Raw genomic sequence first — 24,384 nt, 5'->3', positions numbered from 1 at the left:
GGGTTAGGCACACAGCACCCTGCAAGCTCTGCCTTACTGATCCTGTAGTTCTGGGGCTGCTAGGGCTGTTGGAAGTAACACTGAAGGTGGGCAACCTAGGCACCACCACCTCAGGTGGGCTGCAGCATCCCTGTGAGCACCTCAGGCACGTACCTGAACCTCCTCACCAAGTGTGCTTACTTAGCAGGGTGCTGGGAAGTGCTCCAGTGGGATTTTGTGATGCTGACAGCCTGAGTAGTTTTGGTTGAGTGCATCCACTTCAAGATCCAAAGCTATCCCAGCCTGCCACATAACTTGTACCCACAGCTCGTCCGTAACCTGCTGAAAATGGCTTTTTGAAGATTAGGTCAGAACCACCGCAGACGCTTTCATTCGGCAGTTCTGCACAGGTTTATTTGAAAGGGTTTAAAAGCTAAGCCTCCACCCTACCTTCACATAATGCTGCTATACTACGTTGAGCTGTCTAGGATTTGCAGTTCATGTCTGTGGCCTCATTATGTTTTAAACAGAATGATGTGACCAGAAAATTAATAGTGTCTTAATGAAGAGACAAATCCAAATGCTCCTAGCTTCACATCAGCTCTGATTTATTAATGCAGGTGCCTAAAATCCAAACCTGTACCTCAAAAAAAAAAAAAAAAGGAAAAAGGAAATAAAATATTTTATGTGCTTTTTGAGATAATATTTTATTGCAGTTAATTAATGGGCACCTTGCACTATTGAGATAAACTATGACTGTGCATAACTTGGGGAAGCTAGTTTATCTTGAGGGAAGCTATGCTGGATAGTAAATCCTTGGGCAAATATCTTTTATCAAGTGGGAACACAACTCTTGTCTACAACAAAGGACATTGCCTTCCTCCTTGCCATTGTCCTCCTCGCAATCACGCTTCATTCAATTTGAAAATGCAGCAGTTCACACTCTGATAAATTATATCATTTTTACTTGCTCTGGCTTTGAGCTCGGTAGTTACCTTTGAGAGCCTCCGTTTGAAAAAGAGCTGCATGAGTGATAATGCTGCACACTTTTGAACCCTCCCTTTTGAAGCTCATGTGTTAACAGCTCCAGCTATCGTCCTGTAAAATAGCCCCGGCTTTTCTGAATAATGGATTCTTTGTCAGAACCCAAGGTATGAGAATGAATATTAAATCATTTCCCTATTGAGCCATGACAGCATGCCATCATCATTAGTGTAAATGATCCAATTTACAGCCATAAGCATGCAGGAAGCTGTCTGAAACAGATGCAAGTGCTCAAGATTTTATGACAATCACGACTTTCCATCCAGAAAAATCTCTCCATGCAGTTTGAGGTCAGATGTTAATCATCAGCACTGCACCAGCAACAAGAGTTTGGGTCCCACACTCAGTGCAATTTTGCTATTTAAAGGGCTGATCTCAGATGCAGAAGCGTACACTTTTATTCCTAGATGCATTCTCTCTGTGTGATGCATCGTTTGGGACCCTGTGTGTGGATCTAACTTTACTTTGAGCACACGTTAAAAAGATCTAATCTAGTGAACCCATTGTGTGCACTGTGCGGATTTTGGCTGGACTTCAGGCACAACACAAGGGTGCTACTACTCAAAATTTATTGTGCATGCGGAATCGTCAGAAAAGCTTTGCCACTGCAAGAGACATCTCAGAAGGCCACAGTTCCTTTCCTTCTCTCCTCTTCCCCGACTCTGTGGAGTAGTTGGCATAATCAGGTATTAACCCACTGATTAAAACAGACGCAGTGAGAACAAACAGAGAAGTCTTGCCGCAGTGCACGAAGGCAATCCAAAAAGGTGCGTGCGTGCACACGTGTATAAAAGACAATGAACTCTACCTAATGCATTTTCCACATCCATTATAGAGCAACTATAACATAACCTGTCGAGGCATTTAGACTAAACAACATTTGGAATAAAACATCTTTGAGCTTATGTGCTCAGAATGGCATGGACAAAATGGAGAAAAATAGAACACAGTCTTCCATTTCCAAACACCTTACCGAAATCCACAGTTGCATAGCGAATGAAGACAAAAGGAACATTACTTCAGCTGTTAATTATCTCTGACCTGTACATCTCCCCCCACGTTCAGCTCCTGGTAAAGCCCAGTTTTTACTGAAACCAGATATCTCTGACCCTCTATTAGCAGGCAGACAGCAGTGGTGGAGAAAATTCAAGTTAAATGAGCCACTGACTCAGACCAGCTGGCTTCATAGTGCAAGCCCCTCTGAGTAGTCAACCTTGCATGGAAAATCCTAGGTTTTTACTCACCTTTCCTGTGAAGCGCTTTCAAGGTAATTGCACCAAACAAGCCCAAAAGAAGGGCAGCTTCTTTGTCTCAAAATGGAAGTTGAGAAAAAAGGGGGCAAAAAAATTCATAGGACTTGATGGATACCTTGTGAAAGAATAAAACCTTTCTTACCTTGGCACACTCCACTTTAGCACACTCTGCTTCGTGACACGTGACTTGACCTTCATCACACAGGCAGAATTCACAGCGAGTAATATTCCACATCTCCCTGTGGTACCTGATTGTGCCATCATACAAACAGCTTCCCTTGGAAGACACACACTCCTCACAGCACTTCCCAGCACGCTGCACTTTGTTCTCCCCCTACAAAACATCAACAACCATTGAGCAGGACTTTCTGAACCCTTTCACATGGGCAAAGTGACACCTGAAGTCTGGGCATCAGAGCTGAATGATTTTCAACTACCTTCTGACACGTAATGGAGTCACAGATCTCTCTCAGACATCTGACTTCTCCTCTGTGACAAGCACATGCAGTGCAGGCATTTTTTTTCCACTGTTCACCATGCTGTTTGAAAAGAACACAAGAGATGTACACAATTGTTAGAACACCCTTCATAAATAACCAAATTATTTCCAGAAATCTGTGTTGCCTATTAAATATGACAGCTTCTTCTGCATATCTGTATCCTATACCAATTTTTTTCTTTAGAGATGCTTATTTCTACATGAGCAGCAAACAGCAAGAAGAGGTATGAGGCTTAAATAAGGCTGGTGTGCACTTCTTGTTAATTGCAAGCTAGTGACACTGGGAGGCCTTCACAATCACTGTTAGCAAAAAAGTATTGTTAAAAGAAAACCCCACATATGTACATTCATTAAACAATGCATTGAATTAATTCTATACGATACAGTGAAAGCTATGAATACTTTTGACCTTCACTGGTGCGTTTTGCTTTCCTCCTTCAAGAAAGCGTGAAAAGAAAGTACCTAATCTGCTTCACCCTGCAAACTTTCTTCCTGCTTGCCAGCAAATTCTTATCTAGTCCTAATTTCTTTCAACTCTTCTGGCTTTCCAGGAAGAAAAAAAGCAATGGTTGTACTAAGCTATTAGTGCTGGCAGAAAGTCAGACGCGAGGGAGAAGGGAAAGAGGGATGTGCCAGAACTTGTGAACAGCTGGCTTTTGGCGTGGCTCATCAGCGCTTACCTGGTACACTCTTCCTGACACCGAGCAGGGCTTTGGAACACATTCTGGGCAACACTTTCCAGGAGACATAACCATAGCTTCATCCTAAATAGGAAGCAGGAGAGACAAGTAAAATAAGCGCAGGAATAGTTACCATGCAACTTCACATCATTGCCCGGAATTCCTGGCATTTCGTATCTGTGTGATAAGCCACAGTCACTCAAGGCTTGGTTTTGGCTCCAATATCTGGGGCCCATCTTTGCAGTAGCAGATCAATGGAGAAGGCTAGAAATAATAATATTTCCCCCTTCCCATTTTCTGGGCTTCTTTGGACAGCAATCCAAAATCCAGATATCTAGATAGGTGTATAGGTACAGATAAAGATACACGCACAGTAGAAAAAAGTACTGGCATATGCTCAGGTATACAGATAGAGAAAAAAATGTGTATATGAAGTCATAGAGAAGCACGCTGAAGCATGAGATGGAGGGATTTTTTTCTGGCACTGCTGTATTATTAGGCTCCGTGTGTGTGATTTATACTCCCCATCTCAGGAGTGCTGTACAGAGGCATTTTCTATGCTTTAGTTAAACCCATGCAGCCCAACTGACTAGGTGTAAAATTATGCTTAAAACTTAGACTATTCTAACTTAATCTTTGTCGTGACTGATTTAAATGATGTTGGGATAAGTTGGCACTTCACATCAATATGACAGTTCCTTCAGGCCTCAAATTCCACCTGTTCAAAACGTGAAACCCCCCTGCTACAATGCCACGTACATGCAATGATTGGGAATGGGCACAGTACTGTGCACCAACACCTCCCTCCAGCCACATAGGACTTATTAAACCTTAGCAACCACAGGTTTGCCAGCAGAGTTAAAAGAACTCATTCATCGTGGGCTTTGTTGGGATAGCATAACGAAGGCCTTCTGTTTGGCTCTTCTGGTGGCTTACCGGCCAGAGATAACTAGTGGCAAAGCTCCCTGCAGACAAGTACAGGCAGTGAGCTCAATCTGCCAGACATTCATTTTGCACTGGAAGCAAGAAGCGAGCTGGGTTGCACGTTCAGGGAGAACACATGCCCAGAAAGCATGTTCTTCACTCCTGACTTTTTTCATGTTGTCTTAGCATTGAGCTTAAAAGTTTGGGCTTGCCCTGCCCCACAAATCCTCTTCTCCTATGGTGGGACATACTCAGGTGCACACAGCAAGCATTTTTGAAGTTTCTCTCACTCAGCACTAAGACAAAGCTTCTATCCAAACGATGCAAAATCAGTTTAATAACAGTCTCACCCTGTGGGGTGAAGTTATTTTTTTCACTTTTGACAAGGAGTTGAGAAGGAAGAAAGGGAGAGGGATAAAAAACACATGCAAGAAAACGTTAGGCGTGATCGAGACCAGAACAGAATCCCCACACATCCTGTCAACGCTCCTTCCACTAGGCATGTTTCCTTGGCTGGAAACAACTGGAGCCCCATCAGAATTGGCTTTCTGCTACATTAACTTGTATGCTTTCAGCTGATTATTCTCAGATACATCACGGCAACAACACAGTAATTTCTGTTTCCACTAATTAAATCCTAATGATTAGCTGATTAAACATTAGTGCAATCAGTCAGCAGGCAACATCAGTCCATTTGGGGTGGGAAAGGGAGGAATGTAAAGCAGGCATAAATCTGTTTTAATGCACAGTACTTAGTCAACTAATAGTAATTGAATATCTCCAGACAAAGCAAAACAATTAGCATGCAGAGAAACAGGTGGGTTTTCCTTCTATCAAAAAAAAAAGTGTTAATTGCACAAACATCTGGTCCAGTAATAGTAATCTGGGTAAGCATCAATAGGAAAAAAAGGTTTATGACTACTGCTTTTTATTTTTTCCTTGGTGCTGTAAGGAAGTGCACTCAGCTGAAGCACACATTTGAAGGGAGCTTAACTTCTGGATTCAGCATTTAAGCACGGCAATAGATAAAAACATTCGTGGGAAATGGCAGCCCCTATAAAACACAGTGAAGGTCAGAAGGAGGCACTCCCAGGGAGCCAGTTCCTACGTTTCCAAGAGGTTCTTAGCCTGGCATACTGTTGTAAGGGAGCACGCTGAGGTGCCCTAAAAGCCTGCTACAATGGGCTCAATGAAAAAGAAATCCAAAGAGCGTAACACGCCCTCAAGCACTTCCACTACGTAATATAATAAATGGAATTTAGAAAAAATCAAGGCAGTTTTATAGAGTGTATTGTGCTGTCTTTACTGACCACTGTGTTGGCACTGTGTATAATCTTGTGGTGTTTCGGTTGGTTTTATCACTGCCTAAGCGCTAAGAACTCATCCTTTGTCCACAGCATAGACCTCAGAGACAGAAATGTCCCAATTCTCTCATTTGGCCTAAAACAGAGAGTCACTATTTGAGCTTGGGTAAGTCATCTTACAGGTTTTAGTGTTTTTTTTTAAGCACAAGCAGATGTAAGGAATAGTGCTCTAAGACTTCTGTTTCAGCTGAAATTGTCTTATTTCTAAGGGGAATTTTACCAGCATTTGACTTGTGAAATTTGACTGATGTTTTCAACTGTATTTCTACAGTTCTTGTAAAAAATAAAAGTCCAAAGCTGCAAGCCAAATACTAAAGTTTATGAAGATGAACTCCCGTTAAAATCTTGTGCTTTCATTCCTTCCCCCAGAGAAATAAAAACATTTTCTGATCCTTCCTACATCATTTTTTAATTATAAAACCAAAAGCGCAGTTTCTTTAGAGAGTATTTGTGCTCATTCAGCCAGCAAATGTGTGATAAGAGTAAATTGGTGGGGAAAGAATGTACAGGGGAGGAGATGGACAGCACATTTACACCGACAGATTATCCATCACTGTGCACACCAAAACTCCCTTTTTCAAATCTCCCACTTGTCACGCGGAAGATCTGCCTGCTAACTCGTACACCAGTGTGAGAAATGGATCTTGCCAAGGGAAAGAAGGCAGCCAGGAGCAGCGTCCCTGGAAGGCTGACGAGCCCTGACCTGGTTGCACAGCACAGGCTGGCAGGAAGCTGTGAAGCACTGCGTCGCGCCGTCCCTGCAGACACATTTGGAGCACTGACCGAGGCGCCAGTCCTCACCGTCCCGGAACAAGCGGCCATCAAAGTAGCAGGGCTCTAAGAGATAATAATAAAACATCGGGTCATTTTCTTTTTCAGCGTCCCTTAATCCCCTTCCATCACCCACAGTCAAAACACAGACTTTATGCAGCTCAGAATTCAAAGTTCTGTTCTGTCAAAGCAGAAAATAGAAGCAACAATTTCAACAGTTTCCAAGGGTTTTAGACTTGAGAATTAAGAGCTCTGGATGCACTTTGGCCACTGGATTTTAGCAAGAAGAGGCATCCAATAGCTCAGACATTTCTGGAACTTGCAGTCCAAGTCTGTAAGTGCCTGAAGTACCCTCCCTACATGGGAAATATCTGCATTCTTCTCCCTCAAACTGCAATAGCCATAATGAAGAGCTATTAGGCACATCTGCTCACTGCTGAAATCTTATCATTTGCTACTGGCCTGGGGGTGAAGCTGTTAAAAATGTAAACATGGTAGAAGAACAGAAAGAGAATTGAGTGAAACACTTGACCCCGGTGTCTTCCCTACAGAATCGAATGCAAAAAGAAAAGCTTTCCCAATTTCCCAGCCAGGGAGATACTACTCGGGTCATTGCAGCCAGAGAGTGCCCTGCTCAGACGCGATACTCACCGCCAAGGCCCACACAGGTGGGACAGCAGGCTCCCTGAGCAGTGTACTGCAGCTCCCCTCTTCCACAAGCCAGGGCTGGGCAGCCCGTGCGGGTGCAGTTCACCTTCCCGTGGGCACAGGAGCACAGGACACATCCCGAGCTGGCCCACTGCGTGCCGTGCTGCAGCGCAGAACACAACCAAAGGCAGAGAAAATACCTCCATGAATCCAGCTGCCAACCAGACCTGAGAATACACCTCCTTTCTGAGCCCCCCCATAATAGTATTTAGCTTCACTCTTCTGCCAGCCCAGTCAAGCTTTGTACATCGTAACCCTCACTTCTGGCAGCACTACCGGGGCAAAAAGTAGGTCAAAATTGGTGAAGTAGCAGCCCTGCAGACCAGCCTAAGCCCCAGAAGGGCAGAAGCATCCAGCAAGAACCCCCTGCCTTTATCTCCTCTCCACTACAGCTTCTACAGGGTGGACTCTAAGTTTAGAGATGTTCTCTTTAGGAAAACATTCAGGAGATGCCCCAACACACACCTGACAACACTGAGCACACCCTGCCCCATATACTTAAGCTCTTCACTACGAGTGAAATCTCATTAGCTTTGCTTATTCATTAATGCAGCAACAAAAACCTCTGCCCTGAGGCAGGGTGAGGAAAAACTGGCCCTAAGAAGAAAGATGTCAGCGTATTGTAATGCTCTCCAACAGGGAATGTTAATTTTTACAAAACACACAATATTAAATTAGGCAGGGAGAAAAAAGCTCTCGTTAGATAAAGGATACAGCTTTCCTTCAATGCAGCTTCCATCAGGGCCCATGCTGCTAGCTAGACACATGCAGGATGAAGTCATAAGGCACTACGCTGGGCTAATGACAAAAGAGAAAACTTCTTCCTTCAGGCAATCTGTGCCAACCGTCAGGACGAGACTCTGTACTGCCAAAAAACGTTGTTTGATGTTCCCCTCACACAGGAATTTGGGTGTGACATGTGGCATACGTACAAATGTGCTGGCTGGGGTCCCCACAGGCATGCCTACTTGTTCTCCTGACTTGAGTCCCAAAGGACAGACTTAAAAAGAGCCGAATGGTAAAAGCTGTATCTAGACTACAACAGAACAAAATGCAGCACCAGCAACAAGAAATACAGTGTAATATAACACATCATCACCCAAATCAGGGGCATAAAGAACTAGGAGAAAAGGATGGGTGTGCTGAGTATTCCAGTCTTTGACTGGATTGCAACAGGTCCGTGCTGGTTGTGCCAGGTGCTGAAATAGTGTTCCGACTTCCATCTGAAACACAGACTGTAAGGTCCAGATACTCACATATATCTGGGCATTTCAGCATATTTCTTAAGATTTGGACCTGAAGTGCCTCTTATCAAACAAAAAGGTTTGTAAGAGACCAGACACAGAACTTGGGTTCACTGTCAAACAAATTTTTTTCTGTATGCCTATTGTTCAGCACAATTCATTAACTACTACCCACAAATCTTTATTTTTTTATTCTCTGTAGACACTTACTCTTATTGGTTTGGCCTTCCCGATCCCCTAGGTGAAACCACATGCTGCAAGCTGCTTCTTGAATAAGTTGGGATTACGAAAATACATAAACCCAAGTTACACGACAGTAATCAATCTTTATCAGCATACTTGGCTGCTAATAGAAAAGCCTTCCTTCAAGCTAGCTAATACACCAAGTTCAACATGTTTTCCTTCTCCTAACATAACTAATTTGTCCAAGTCATCCACAGAAACAGCAAAGGGAATGAACAAATGGGAAACTTTCTCCCGTTAAGCCAAGCAGGACACAATATTGCTCAGAGACACATCCCCTTCTTGCAAACCCTGCAGACCAAGCTCCTGTTTTATTACGTTATCTGATAGTAACAGAATACAGCCCAATAACCCATCCTTCATGTCGCCTAAGCGTCCTTTGCTGACACAAAACAGTCTGAGAGCTGGAAACTGGAAAGATTTTCCCTGCCGAGGAACGTGACAGAGCACTCACGCTGTGGATCTGTCCTTCATGCTGGCAAAATCCTTCGGCTCTTGAGGCACAATCAGGGCAGCACTTGTTGGGGGCTATTTGAAGCACTTCTCCCTGAAAAGATCCAAGAATCCAATAAGCCATGCATGTAAAACAGAGTTCCAGATGAAGTGAAAGATATGGGGCCTGGCTGGACCCAATGCTCTCAGTTTAAAGAGGAAATACATTACTAGAGAAGACCCCTTGTTGAGAGCCATCACATCATTTTGTGGTATTTGACATTCTGCCTTTAAAACAACAGGAGCAGAACTTACACTCCTAATAGTACAATTGGAAAATCCCCAGCAGGACTAGTTTTCAGATCAGAACAAAGAATAATAACTGGAAAGCACTTATCCAAGACAACAAATAGGATTATTCACCGACTGTTCTCTGAGAAACGTGGCGTAACCATAATTTTTTCAATAGACAGAAGTTTTCTAAACGTACAGGATGGATCTCAGGCTAACATTTTGCCATGCTGGAAGCTCAGCTGGCAGGCAGATCGACTAGGCATCCATCACCTGAACTTCTCTGGCTTACTAAGCACCACTCTTTTTATTAACACCATCTGAAAATGAACTGCAAACTACTGAGCACTTCCACGTCCAGCACAGCCTGGTGACACTGCTGCCACTCTGCTTTGCAAGCTCCAAGGGCTTAGCAAGCTGGCTGCCGGCTGCGCCCTGTTCAGCAGCAGGGAAAGAGATGATGCTGATGGAAGCAACTCATTGAACAAAGGGAACAACAAATCAGTGAAGGCATCAGCCAGCATGAGGAAAGATCTTGGCTTCCTGTCCTTGAAACATTTCCACGGAGTCTCCAAAGCAACGCTTTCATGTTCCTCCCAGCTGCACGTTAAACCTTACTGGGCCACGGTGTCTGTCACTGGTGGCAGCAGCATCTGAGGGCCCTGACACCGCCTTAGAGGTACCGCAGATCACAGCATTTTTCTCCCACAGCTAATAAAAAAAAATCAAAGCAGCAGACAAGTCTACTGATGTGAGCACAGCAGCTGGAGAGGAAGAAAGCAGAACCAGAAACTAGAGAAGGTTCAGAAAGAGAACTGCAGAAATTTTTTTACCAATAAGACTGCCTCCTTCAAAATATTGCCAAAGTGTTTCCCAGGAGACCATCTCCATCATTCTTTCCCCAAGGTTAAGGCCACCCTTTAAGGGATTGCTTGTGCTCAGGAGGGATTCATTGTTTGTTTTGTTTTAACGAAAAACGAAGGCTGTGCAATGCCCCAAATCGTCTTACTTGTTACCTCCTCAGCTGTTTGATAAACACGAGCAGAATGATTTGAAATGTCCCAAGTTTTCACTGTTTTCTAAAAGAAACATTTGGATTTTTCTAACTGAGAAAAGTTTCTTAGTTCAAGATTTCCTTCAATGCCGTGTCTCTAGGAGGTGGAACACAAAATTAAATACTTCATTTACCTTAAACCATTAACCATATTCAGCTGTGATCCTGGTGAGAGGAAACTCTTCTGGATTGTTGGGGTGGTTTGGGTTCACAAAATGGAAATCGTTTTTGCTGCTTTAACATCTGTTTGGAACATTCATTCTTTCAGCCTGCCCATGCACAAAGAAGGTTGTACCCCCAGCAGAAGGCTGTACATACACGTGTGTAGAACTCCACTTGGGTGTGCTCTTTGGAGATTTCTTCTTCTTTTTTTTTTTTTTTTTTTTTTTGTATTATGCCTCGTTGCAATATGAGCATAAATTTCATAATAAATAAATCACGGAGAGGGATGGTGATTTCTGACCTTGTTGATCAGTGGCCAGAATTTTCAAGGGTGATCAAGACTTCTGAGGGTTGATCCAATTCTTCTCCCGATTTAAGAGGCCAGACCTTTACCTAAGACTTAAAATTCTTCATCTTTAAGCTTACCAATATCGAGGAGTCTCAGAGATTCATTTCACACTGTAAATCAATTTCCCATTATCAGCATTACAGTTCCTACCTTTTCATTCATCTGTGTTGTTGTTTTTTTTTAAATGAACATCATCCTCTCTAGCCCACTCATTATTACCATGACAGCTTTCTTCTTTTTATTTCTCTGTTCTTTAGCAGAAAAATTCTTAAAACGTCAGTCTTGCCTTGATCACCACACAGTGATAATAATGGGGGAAAACAGTAAGGATGAAAATTATTTCCCCGTTAACGCTGTCATATTGAAAAACATTTCAACTAGGTTCGTAAAGCAATGCAATTATTATATTGGCAGTGCCTCTTTAAAACACTAATTTTTATTGTCATTCATGCGTGCTACCCCAGCCATCCAGATGCTAATGAAACACCAATTCCATGGCCAATTAGCTACAACCATTAATGAAGGCTCAGACAGAGGCAGATAAACAGGAGACAATGAAAGCTCAACAAGCAGCACAGGGCGCAAGAGGAGGGAAGACAATCTCAGCTCTGTTGTTGCTCATCAGAGTGGAAAGCGTCCGTCTGCCTGGGTGACAGCGACCCAGCTCGGCGTTCAAATGAAGGTGAGTGGAAGCTGGGCTCCTGCCAGGGGGTCCGAGCCCCCTTCAGGGGCTCCCTGCAGGGACCAGACCACCCCAAGCCTCTGGCTGGAGCGTGGTGATGCAGACAAAAGCTTCGCAGGCTGGGATTTGCCTTCCATGGGGCTGTTCTCAACAAGGAGTGAACGTGCACAAAGGCTGAGCCTGACCCTGCGCAGTCACACACAAATCATGCTTTCCCCTGGGAGGGAAAGCATGATTTCACTGCTCCCTCTTGCTTCCCCTAAACCCTGCTGGGAATCAGACCCTCAGGCTCAAGGGAAGCTGCATGGAGGCAGCTGAGCACGAGTTGGAAGCAGAAATCCGATTGCCCCTGCCATATCTTTATGTGTAACACCCCGTGTGTGCGCCCACGTGAACGTTTTAACATACAACTGTGCCAGGAGCTGAAAGCACAAGGCTGGGAGCTCCAGAGTGAGCTGGCAGTGCTCCTACCAGCCAAAAGAGATCAGCTGGCAGCAGGATGGCTGCAGCCCTTACCTTCTGGAAGTCACACTGGGGGTGTCTGCAGACTGTAGGCTCACAGGTGACGACATTACTACGGCAGCGGCACTCTTGGCACGAATCTGGCTTCCAAATGGTGTTATTCTGCAAATAAAACATGGAGTTTTAAGTTAGACCCTCACTGCAGAAGGTGTGCATTACTTTAGGTGACAGCACAAGGCTCATGTAGCTCAAAACAGACGGGCTGGCAGAGTTAAGTCCGCAGTGGGCCACCCTCCCTCCCACATGCTTATCAGTCACAACTTTGGTACCCAAGGTACCGGCCCCACGCTGCCACCAGGCTGTCATCAGCCCCCTCAGGCCCTCGCCCAGCTGTGTTGGCACTTGCCAGACTTCTCCTCCCCTCCCATCAGTCTCTCCAAGGCCTGAGCAGCCTCTCGGGACTCATTACTTCTTGTGAGAGGCTTGGAAAGCAAAGCTCGCCTTCCCTGTTCTCCTGAACGCTGGCTGCCAGCTCTCCTGACACCGCATGGCAACGCCAGCAGCCCAGGTCTGCCTGCTCCTGCTTTCCTGTGAAAATGAGCCTGATGAAGAAGAAAATCTGCCTTGAGAGCCGGAGAAGATTCCAGCATGCCCTGCGCCAGCTTTGGCAGAGAAAGGGGCTGCGGCTGGATTTGTGACAGAGGGAAAACAGCAGCACATCCTGGCACCGCCTCAGAGAGAGTGGGCTCCCTGCTGGCACGTGGGGCTCTCTGCTAGAGGAGACCACAGCTCCCGAGGCAGAAGGCTGAAGGCTGACACCCTGGGCACCTCCAGAGCTGGCTGCAGAGAAGCAGAGCAGAATGACGTGCAGGCAGGGGCTCTGCTGGGCCTCCTCCCTCCTAGGCAGCAGTGGGTATCCCAGGGGAGGCAGGCAGCTGGGTTATTTCTGGCAAGGTTCAGCCTAGCAGAGCAGTGGAAGTCAGTCAGTGAGCACAACGGGAGGATCCCCCCGCCAGGAGTGCCGTGCCTTGCTACGGACAGCCAGCTGCTGGCATTCACATCGCTCTCAGGCCTCCTCAAAAGGTAATGACGATGGAAAAGAGCCCCTCAATCCTGCAGTGAGGGCAGGAGCCTCTCTTTCACTTACCATCAGCAAGCCTTGAAGTTCCACGGCTAAATTTGCCTGTTCTTACTTACAGAGTCTCAGTGCCTCAGTAAGACATCTCCCAAAAGCAAGGGTTTGCTGTCAGGATGCTGATGGGGTAACCCACAGGGTGAGTGCTTTGCTGCCTTGGTTTCAGAGAGCTCTCCTCTTGCCTGCACTCAGCTCCTCCATGCCAAACACCCTTTCTTCAGCAGTTTACAAAAGCAGCTGGTAGCTACACACGAGGTATTACCAATGATGTGCTCTATCCGTATCTTATTACCTGCTTTTAAAAGCCTTAAGAAAACAGAAAGGGGAAGATCGGTTTCCTATACGAACAGCTCTTTTACGTTAGACAGCCCCTGTGTGCGTATCACACGACGCTCCCAAATGCTCCCAAAGGAACAACCACTCGGGCAGGGTGAGGAATTTTGGGAGATGCTCTGCTGAGGACGGCGGCAGCACTCACCCCAGGCACAGCAAGGATGGCAGCAAGTGTGCAGCCCCTCGGGGCAGGCTATCTGCAGGCAGAGAGGAGGTCGGTTCTGCTCGGGTGATACAGCCGGGTGTCTCCTCCCCTAACGCAGCTGGGGCTGTAGGGCAGCCATCTAGAAGCCAGCTCTGCCAGCACTTACAGCACAGCTACAGAATAAATTCAGGTTAAGCTATGGACGTGCAAAGCTCGGGCTAGGACATGCTGTGGTTAACTCTTCCAGCTCTCTTTAGCAAACCCTCACCACGCTCAGATCCCCTTTAACACGACGATCACACTCATGACCCCTAACATCTTCCCACTGGCAAAAAGTGGCGTTTAATCACCAAACGCGTGCGACAGACCGATGGATTTATCCATGCTCATTTGCTTCCAGCTGGAGGGGGAATCTGAGAACGGTGGGTGGCGAGGGAGAACATCTGTGCATGGAGGATGCCAGCGCTGAGAAGCAGTCTGCGTTTCAGAACTGGCAGCTCGCTGCGGGGTGAGGCTGCTGGCACGCCACAGGGCTGGTGCTGGCCACAGGGGGAGGAAAGGGGGAGAGCAGGGGGAGCACCTCGTCACCTGGGGTGCACGTACCGCTGCTCACAAGGGGCAGCTGGGGCTCTGAGCCTTCACCCTGTAGCCTCTTGGTTTTCTTTTTAAAAAAATAAGTAGTATTTCTGTGGAGAAACGGTGGCCAAAGGACTCATATGGCAAGAGATCAGCGTGGAGCCAGCCTTATGCACAGTGAGATGCAAATGCTCAGGTTTCTGCTAAAAACAACTTCTTCCCCTGACCTCTCCCTCCCTCATTTTCTATTGTTTCTATATTGCAATAGATTTCTATCTCTCTATTCTACCCAGCAGGCTGGGTCTCCCTGGGGGCTCAAATCAGCTTTTTCCCAAACCCACCGCAGGCGAGAACCTGAACTGGACCCCGGGGTACCCAGTACACGCCTGCAGCCACCCGCAGGTGTCAGTGACTTCCACTTGCTGGTGGCAGACCAACACCTGCACATCACCGCAGGGTTTTCAGGAATTTGGAGAACTACTGCCTGATTTTCCAGATATGAGCCTTCCCAGCAGCTCACAGATCTCACCGTTCAACGCTCAGCTTCGGATTGCCGGCTGCAGAGCACCAGACCTGAAATCAAATCTGAAAACCTGACTGCTGGCGACAATCCATTTTACTGACCTCTCTGTGGGGAAGCAGGGGATGCTATGCTACCAAATCTCTGAACGTTACAGCCGTGGCAAAGTGAGCACAACACCACGTCCCAGCTACGAGCCACGTGAGGTGCAAGCCATGGCATCCTCTGGGATGGTTCAGAAGAACAGGACGCCTCCTTCACACGCCTGGTGGAAATACAGAGAGGAGCTGGGAGGTTACTGCAAAGGCTGCTTTTGGGTGCTGGGGCTGGGTACTGACTGTTTTAGGACCACGTTTGAAGCTATTTTAACACGCTCCCTGCACACACCCAAGGGTGTTGCTAACAGCTGCTAATGCAGAGAAGCATAACACGATTTATTGGTGCCTATGCACAACTCTCCTGACCTGCAGACGCAGACTGTAACTTTCCACTGCCAGTATTCCCATTATTCTTTGTTTTTTTCCCATTTCAAACATGCCTCGATGGTTAAGACGACCAAAGAAGGGCCAGCAACTTGTGTACGTTCTCCCCATTTTTGCCCCCAGCTAACCACGAGCGCCTGGCGAGCCCAGCCTGGATAATGTGCTCCGAGGGACACAAAGAAACTGGGAAGTTCCTAGATATTATCCACTTACAACAGGCAGCAAAACTTCATTCTGCAGACACTTACAGAAGAGCTGTAAATCCACGTTACATCTTCTCTAAGGCACCGAGCCTCAGTGGATAAAGGATGTGCTACAACTTCAGCACCACATCCCTATCCTGTTAGGAGTGTGCTTTTATCAGCGACAATTTAAGGGGCTTTTTCCTTACAAGTGCTAATATAATTAACAGTATAAATAATGAAACACTGTGCACAGAACACTTTGAAGACGGAAAGCGCTCCTTAAGCGCCAAGCAGTGCCATTAGGATTAATTAATTCTCTGGCTTTCCCTACATCAAAAGAAGAAGGGATCCCGACTCAGGCGGCCTTTCCACACCAGGCTGCAAGGAGAGGGACGTGCACTACTTGCTCACTGTGCACAGCGGGGAGCACAACACGAGGTGTGCTCCCACGCCTCTAGAGCTGCAGGCACCCGGACACAACACAAACCAAACCCCGAGGCACTGGAGCACAGCACGAGCCCTCGGTGGCTTCGGAGAATACTGATGAGGAGAAAAAGGTTGGAGGGAAAGCCAAATAGCTGCACGCAGAGGGAAGACTGAGAAGAGAGGGTGTCTCTTCTGAGAAGAGGGGGTAGGAGAAGCCATCAATCTGAGAGCAGCAGGTATCAGATGTCTCGGAGGAGGAATCCTGGGCTGCTTTGTTGAAACCTTGGGCAGAGCCCGGAGCAATTACACTTGTGGTAACAATTACCAGCATCAGCCACCAGCTGCCAAGTGAGGAGGCTTGGCAGCTCCATAATGCTGCTTTCATTTCTCATTTCCACTCCAATTAGCTGACAATGCCGGGCAATTGGCAGAAGAAACCCAGCCGGGGTGGATCCGTGAACGGAGCGATGAGGAGATGAAAGCAGCTCAGGCACATAAAGGATTCCTGGTGCCCGGTGAGGCTTAGACTTTGTGTTTTACCCTGTGTAACAGGCAGCAGTTGCCAATGCTGAGTGTGTTTGCAAATCTGGTACCTGAACATGTATAAAACCCCCTGACAATGGTCTTGCAGTGGGCTTATTACAGCATGCTCCTAGGGAGGAGGACGTGGACATGGCTTGGTCTCTGGAACCAAAAGGCAATTTGGCTGATCTCACTGAAGATCTCACTGCACCCCTAGGAGAGAACAGAGCAGTGAAGGCAGAGCCCACAGCTGGATTATCAACACGGCAGCAGGAGCACAAAGCTTCAGGAGCTGGGACCTCCTTTCCCCTTCTCCCACTCAGGGAGTTCAAAAGCTACGCATTAAAGCAAGGCACTGTTTCCAAACACAGTTTCTACACCTTGTGGTCAAGGGTTACGTCTTTTACCAGATGCCCTGGCCTTCTAAAGATCAAGAGCCTACAAATACAACTTCCCAACAATCCCAAGTAGCTTCAGAGACAGGAGGAGGATGCAGCAGGTACTCTCCTATCACCCAGATGCTGCTGCAGGCTCCATCCTGTCTTTCTCATACCGACACAAAAGCTATCACTTAGCTCTCAAGCCAACCAAATTCCCCGTGACCAAACAGCGTACGTGCATTAAAGCAAATTTTGGAAGTCGTCAGCTCTAATCATGATTTACATCTTTGTTCAGACCAACAAGCCAATTGTTTTTCTGCAGCAGTGCTCCTATGCAAAGGTTAATGCATTCTGATTGCTAACCATTACAGTATATTCATCCGCAGTCAAACACAGCCTTTATAACAAATACTGTGTATTTTTCCTCCCGTCTGGCAGAAACACTGCCGCCTTATTAATAATCACTTACCTGACTGAAGTTTACCCCACTTTTACTCTGATCCTTACACATTCATTCCCTGTTATAATCAATTCACGGCCGTACTTCTAAAATGACAAGTTAACAGCAGTGCTATTTCTACAATGCTCTCTCTGAGTTCAACGATTTCCTCTGCATTGAGGACGTAAGAAAAATAATTTTAGGGGAACTTTTTGCTTCTAAAAGCATTTAATCAGAAGTAACAGATGCATCCCACTGAGTTTTTAAGAACTGGTGGATCTCGGCCCAGATTTTAATGCTGAAAGGTATTTTTCCCCTGTGCTTTTTAACAGCCCAAGCCAGACAGGTGAGAACACGAAGCCAGACACTTGTGTTTCTTCCAAAAATGCCCTCCATGCAGTTCACAGTTCAGAGGCTTCCTAAGCCAGAAGTCGTGCTGCTGCATTTAACCACGCTTACGGCTTTCTCCCCTGTGCATTTGGCCACTCTCCCCTTGAATCCAGGCAAACTTTAAGCATCGACATTTCACAGCAAGGCTTTAGTGCTTAACCGCACAGGGAGCCAAAACAGCACCTCCCTGGTGGAGGGGCACAGCCTGCACCGAGCTGTTCTGAAGCTGGGGCAAAAACAGGGGTCAGGCAAATAAGTGGCAGGATGATGCACTGGATCCTCACAGACAGCAGGCATTTTCCCAGGAGGGCAGCTGAGAATAGCTATGGGCAGGAAGGGAGCAACAAGGGGAATGAAGAGGAAAGCCTGGAAGACTCACAGTGCAGTCCTACTTCTGCAGGTGACTCCTGAGCTCTCAGGCAAGATCTTTCTCTCCACCCTTCCCATCCCGTGTCTATGCCCTATTTCCAGGTGCTTGGAGCAGTCTTTCTTATCCCTTCTCCAGCATTTGGCACTGCGTGCCCTGATCTCAAGGCCTGGAAAGGAGCCGGTGCCACGGTGTCTGAACCAGCCCAGCACAGAACTGGCAGTGCTGCCGATCCTTGCCTGCCCCCGGGGATGCCATGGGGCCCTGAACAAACCCCTCACACGCACCTTCACCGCAGCGAGCTCAGGAAGGGCCCCTGGAGATACGACCACTAAGCAAGAAAGGCTTTTTCCATTTACTTTCCTCTTCCACAACCTTTTTCCACACCCAGTTGGGCGTTAGGTCTGGTGAAGCACACGCCCCAGCAATTCTGCCCAGCATCCAGAAAAACATCTGGGCTCCTCCTGTTGTGGTTCCCCCTCCTCCTCTACTCCACATTTCTTAGCCTGCTGCCTGACAAATTTGGGACATCCTCCTACAGATGATTTCTGAATGGATACCAAACCCAGAATATTGGATTGGGGAAAAAACTGATTGAACCTAAGCTTGATCAGAGCTTTCATTACCACATTTATTCGGGTATGATGGCTACCTCCGGAGCAGCAGAAGTCACATTCTCTGGCATATGTGCATAGCACAGGTGCACCTAAAGGCAAAGTGCAGTTTTACCTGTCCATGAGCACCAAGGAGGTTTTATTCTGCCCTCTAAAAACAATGCTGGTTGAGAGCTGAACGCTGAAGGCCACAGAACCACAGTCAGCTACTGCGCACAGAACCGCAGCTCGACCAGAAAGGAAAAAAATCCCACGTTTGGAAATGGGCATTAAACCTCCTTAATCCAGTGCAGATATCACCAGAGATTCCCTGCAGAGCACAGCCTTGCTATACTCTAGGAAACACTGCTGGCCTTTGGAGCACTTTTTTTTTTAATGTTTTCAAAGGGAGGACTCTGTAGACCCAACAAAGCTGTGTCAAACGACGAAGTGATACTGCCGGCAGGATGCATAATTTCACATCCATCCTGTCGTGCTGCTGAAACGCAGGTGGTGCTGGGCCACATGCTGCAGTGTGAGCTGTACCTACACACGGCAGAATGAACGAGATAGATGGATAAAAGGCTAAGCCTTTTATCCCATTTCTAACAAAAAAAAACAGGGTACAAAAATCGTTGCAGCTCAGCCAGCTGATTCAGCAGAGGAAGAAAATATCCTTCAGTAAAAGTCACCTGCAATCGGCCCTCGAAGTCCTGTACTGGGTATTTATTAATCTATAGGAGATTAATAAATACCATACCCAGGAGATTAATAAACTCCTAATATATTAATAATCTCCTGTATAGGAGATTAATAAACCACTTCTCTCTTTCCTTGAAAGGGGGCAGGGGACCCCTGCGACAGTCCTACAGCGCCATGAATCTGCCAACAGAGGTTTGGTTGCTGAACGAAAGTGATTGGGAAAGGCCTGTAGGAAAAAGAGATTCCTGAGGCAGCCTTCATGTCCTCTCGTATTGTTTCAAGATCCCCTGGTTCATCGGGAGCTGTCAAGGTTTAACGAGGTGGTAATTTTATGACTAAAGAAATTGAAATTAATGGCAGCAAAACGTATATAGCAGCGAGTACCTAGGCTCCGTAGTGCCTACTGCTACCAACAATTAAACTAACTGACTTCGGCACGCAGAAGCTACAGGCTTAAAAAACCCTAAAAAAGGCAAAGATGATATAAGTATTTGTGTGCTTCTTGTAAGAAGGAAAGGGGTCTCTGTGCTAAGAGAGGCTAGTTTTGCAATGCTTCACACCACCCGTCCTTTGCCTCGTTTCCTTTGTTTCATGCCAGGCTTTCTGCAGAGCAGTGTTTGGTGTTCCTCCACACCACTGCCCCGTGTCTTCACGGAAAAGCCCTGTCTGTTGCCAGCTCTGTGGAGGTCCAAGGGATGCACCAACAGCAGCTGTGCGATGAGCTGCTTGCTAGCTCCCTCGCACAGATACGGCCTGCACAAAAACCAGACCCCAAACCCACCGACTGGCACCTGCTAAAGCTGGGACTGAGGTGGAGGAAGGGCTGGAGATTTCTGGAAGGGAACACCGGGGTGGATGTGGGTGCTGTCTTACGGCACGTTGCTATCAGCACTCTCCACACACGCCGGGGAACCAGCAGTTCCTCCAGCAGTGCATTTTTTTCTTACTGTTTGATTTAGGGATTATATCTGTCCAGTCGCTATCTGCATTATCAGCACATTCAACCGCCTGGAGAGCGTGCAGAAAAGCGTAACACGCAACCCATTTCACCTTGAGATATGCCAGAACTGGCTTGCTTCCCTGGTCGACTTATAAAAAACAAATCAGGTAGTGCTGAATATATATATGCATTAAAAATAAATAGAAAAAAATTAAAAAGCTAACTCCCATTGTAATTTGAGATTGTAACTCCCGGCACAATTATCACTGGAAAGGAAGGGAAGACACAAAGAAAACTTTTCCTGTGCTTGTCTTTCTGCCTCTGTACCACGAAAGCACACACACCACCTAAAGGGAAAATCACGTGTGCTATAACTGCAGCTCCAACTATTCCAGACACTCCTTTGGCACCGGGGTGGTGAACGATTGCCGGGACAGATGAAGAGTGACAGGTCCTCTTACAGCACGGGAGGAAGGAAAGAAGAAGCTGTTGAGTTGAGCAGCGTGGTCCCTACCGTTCACTGGGCCACACGTGCCTGAGAATCATGATTCCTTGCAGTGACAGCCGAGTGCACCCCACGTGAAACAAGCTGTGGAGAATTACAACCAGTTACCTCTGGTTCTACAAGCAGAAATTCCATGGGTATAAGGCTACCCCGTCATTTGGTTGTCTTCATTTCTTCCACACACCCTCTGCTAATAGGAGGTTTTCCTGCTGAACCATAAAGACAGGCAACCAGGCCCTGCTTGGGGAATGAACACGTTTTATTTCTCCATAGACTCTCCTTTTTTATAAATTACTCACTTTTCATGAACTTTTCTTTCTCTGTTGCACCATGAAATAACAGGAGCACAGCCTCGCACTCGTGGCTGGTTGGAGCTAGAGAGAAAGCTGACCTCCGGGTGGCAAACTGCCGTCAGCAGTGGCAGCCTGAAAACAAACAAGATGCCTCTTACCCTCAGGGACACCACTGCCGAGCACAAACTCTTTCATTCAGGCTAATATTAACCCAAAGTGAACCAGCTGGTTTTCAAGGAGGGCACGTTCAGCAGCAGAGAAGACACGACAGGCTCACAAGTCAGCAAGAAGCAGCTGAAGATGGGAGACGGTGAAGGCAAAATAGAAGAGGGGTGGGGAATGACAAAGATATCCTTAAAGAACTAAGAAGCAGAAGCGATACTACTGGTACTTTGTACGTGGCTTTAAATCAAATACCAAAAGCACTGACAAGACCCTGCCAGGTCTATGCCCTCAGCTTCGGGCTGGCACCAGAAAAAGCAACGAGGGTTCAAGAGGAGGCACAGGCAAAAAGTTGTTCAGTTTGCACAGGCAAAAAGTTGTTCAGGATGCCTGCAAGGGATCAATTTTGGCAGCAGAGGGAAGAAATACTGACAGTCAGTTAACCACGAGCCATTGCTTTTTGGGGAGGCAGGGACAAGAAACAGTCCTGTAAGGTGCTGAAGCCCTGGCTCACGAGTCAGCTAAGGCAGAAGCAAAAATCAGGGCAGAGTTGGTGTTTGCAGGAGAAGCACCATCGTGGCAACGAGCATGACTGGTTATTAGCCAGAAATAAATCGCATTATGCATTGGTAAGCGGCAGCATTCAGCGAGAAGTGAATTGCAGATGTCTGTGGGCTTGTGCTGGAACGATTTGTTTTGCTTTTGTTATTCAGAAGCACTGCACAAAAGGCCATGGCAAAAAAAAATATTTCTTTAAAGTTAAAGCCCTATAATCCCACCTAAAGTACACTTATTTTTTCAATGCATAAGAATGAGTAACGCCACGATTCTGTGAATCGCTCTTCCCATATATCATGCCAGGCATGTCAGGAGCTGCTCTGGCAATAAACACAATCAGTACTGCGCATATCTCCCTAGTTTGCTCACTTTCCTACAGGTTTTCTGCTACTGAAAAGCCAATTTTACAAAACTCGACTGTCCAGAAGCGAAGCAAGCTAAGGGACAAAGATTACCATAACCTCCAAGGCTCATGCACATGAATTTTTCTCTCTTGCTCTCTTCTCAGTGCTTAAGATCTTGCTCAGAATAAATCTGCAGTAAAAGCCGAGGAACAGTTTATAGGGTGACCGGAGCAGTCAGGGTAAGAAAGAGCACAGGCATAAACACTTATTTAGACTCCTGAAAACAGACCAGGTGGTCCCTAAATCCCTTTGATGTTCACAGTTTGAAGAAGGGACGGTTCTAGACCGAATCACTTCATTCCTTCAGCGTAGTGCTGTCTTAATCTAGAGGAGCTGCTCTGCGGAGTATTTAGCAGGGGCAAAACCTTTGCATCCTTCCAGTACAGGCTGCAGCAAATGCATCTCCCCTCCATCCTCAAGCGTGCAAGACTGGGCTGAACATCATTGAAAATAACACCTGAAAATTTGCTTTCGTTAAACTTCTAGAAGCATTTTAATGCTGTTTCCTGAATAAGCTTCAATGAACGCTCGCTAATGTGCTTTTTCAAAGCGCATCTCTTGGGTAGAGGAAGCCCCAGGCTTCAATGTCCACATGCGTTCGGGGTCGAGAGACTACCAAAAGCTTTCACCACATCACTCTCGGCGCTGCTGGGGATATTCGCCAGCCTGAGGACCGCTCGCTGACACAGTGTGAGCTAATTCTTGTCGTGCTACTTCACGCTTGGCTAGGAGTAATTGCTGCCTCATTACAAATTTAATAATGACACTGTGATATGGGATCACTCTGCAATTTCCTTCTCTTCCAGTTTTTCTTTTTTCTTCTTCATCTTCGAGAAGATATGAAACACCAACTGCTACAGAACTCCATTGATTTTAATTAATTTTTCTCCCCTCAAAAAAAAAAATAATAGCCCATTTGTCAAGGTTTTGCTCAGGTAGCGCTTACAGAGCTTTGGAAACATCTCACAATGCTTTTAACCCCTGGTTCCTGCAGGACCCTGAAAAGGTTTCTAGTTCTCCTTCACCTGCGTCTACTCTGAGCAAGCGCACTGCCTGCCTGTACCCTTAAGGATGCACCGCTTCCCACGGGAACAAAGAGATTTAGGAAAAGGTGCACCAGAAAACCTCTTTCAGGCCCTTTCCACCCAATGGGTTAGGAACAACAAGCGCAGCATTTCCCGTTTTGCTCTCACCTTACCCCTCTAGGGAGAGCTGGATCTGAAATCCACCTCGTACCTCTATCCCAGGCAACTCCAGGCTGTAAAAGGGGCTCAAAGCAGAACAGCGATCACACTCACCCTCTTCTCGCTGCCAAAAATGACAGCCTGCTGAGCACAGGCTGTGGGAGGGGGATGCTTCACTGCCGTCTCTTCCAAGCATATGAGTGGACAACACCATTTCAAGAGTCACAAGAAAAACTAGGCCTACTCCCAGCATCATGTTCACCTTGCAGTTACTCAGAATAAAAACTCTGGAAGTTTTGATTCACCCCAACATGCATCAAAAAACCAATCTGCATTTACTTTGTCCCTCTTTCCAGCTTCCACCCAGTGGTGAGTGATACCCAGCGGGTGGATGTGGCATCGTTCCTTTGTAATCTGGGGACAATTATTTTCTGGAAGCTCTTAAATACTCTCTGAACAAAGCGCACCATGGAGACCACTCTCACGACAGTGAGAGGTTCCTCAGACACGCAGCGATGTCTGGAGAGATTATTTCACACCCTCACCTCCCCACCTTCCTCTCACCTGTTTTGCACTGTGCCATAAATGTAGCTGATGTAATCAGCAGCCTGCAGGCTCCCCAGAGCTATGGGAATCCCACATTCTCTGGAAGGGGAGAAACAAAGCCCTGCCACACCAGTAAGTGCTGATTTGAAGACCCCAGCCTGCTGGACTGAACAATGTCAAAACAAAAACTTACTCCAGGTTTCACTAAGGTGCACTGTAAAGGCAAAATAACAAAGCACAGGCGAGAATGCGCAGAGCCCTAGAAGGAAAGAAACGTATAATCAACGACCTCTACTATCACGAGGCACCTGGAAGCACATGCTGGGGACTGCAATTAAGACAGGAGAAGTGCTGCAGGGACAGCACAGGGCACGTGCGGATGCAGCGCTGCTCAAGCCCCTGCTACTGTGAAGGGAATAGCTGATGGGACTCTGGGGAGGAAGCCACACGATATTT

The 24,384-nt window shown here is 46.7% G+C and overlaps 1 protein-coding gene across 3 annotated transcripts in view; it reads right to left on the bottom strand.

The window, feature by feature from the left end:
• FRAS1 (Fraser extracellular matrix complex subunit 1) overlaps positions 1 to 24,384 on the bottom strand; it is a 146,780-nt gene that overhangs the window by 89,373 nt on the left and 33,023 nt on the right. For all 3 annotated transcript variants that reach the window (XR_014317396.1, XM_082759237.1, XM_082759238.1), the window contains 7 exons: positions 12,196 to 12,303; positions 9,164 to 9,256; positions 7,166 to 7,325; positions 6,447 to 6,580; positions 3,456 to 3,539; positions 2,714 to 2,815; positions 2,419 to 2,610 (listed from right to left, as the gene is read on the bottom strand). Coding sequence is in view for 2 of the 3 variants with exons in the window: in XM_082759237.1 (XP_082615363.1) it covers positions 2,419 to 2,610; positions 2,714 to 2,815; positions 3,456 to 3,539; positions 6,447 to 6,580; positions 7,166 to 7,325; positions 9,164 to 9,256; positions 12,196 to 12,303 (873 nt within the window). In the remaining variant the exon portion in view is untranslated. The remainder of the gene's footprint in view (positions 1 to 2,418; positions 2,611 to 2,713; positions 2,816 to 3,455; positions 3,540 to 6,446; positions 6,581 to 7,165; positions 7,326 to 9,163; positions 9,257 to 12,195; positions 12,304 to 24,384) is intronic.

This window comes from Aythya marila, assembly GCF_965140915.1.
Source record: "Aythya marila genome assembly, chromosome: 4".
Classification (NCBI taxonomy): Eukaryota; Metazoa; Chordata; class Aves; order Anseriformes; family Anatidae; genus Aythya; species Aythya marila.
The sequence above is the reverse complement of the archived record's forward strand: the minus strand, read 5'-3'. Positions and strand labels throughout refer to the sequence as shown.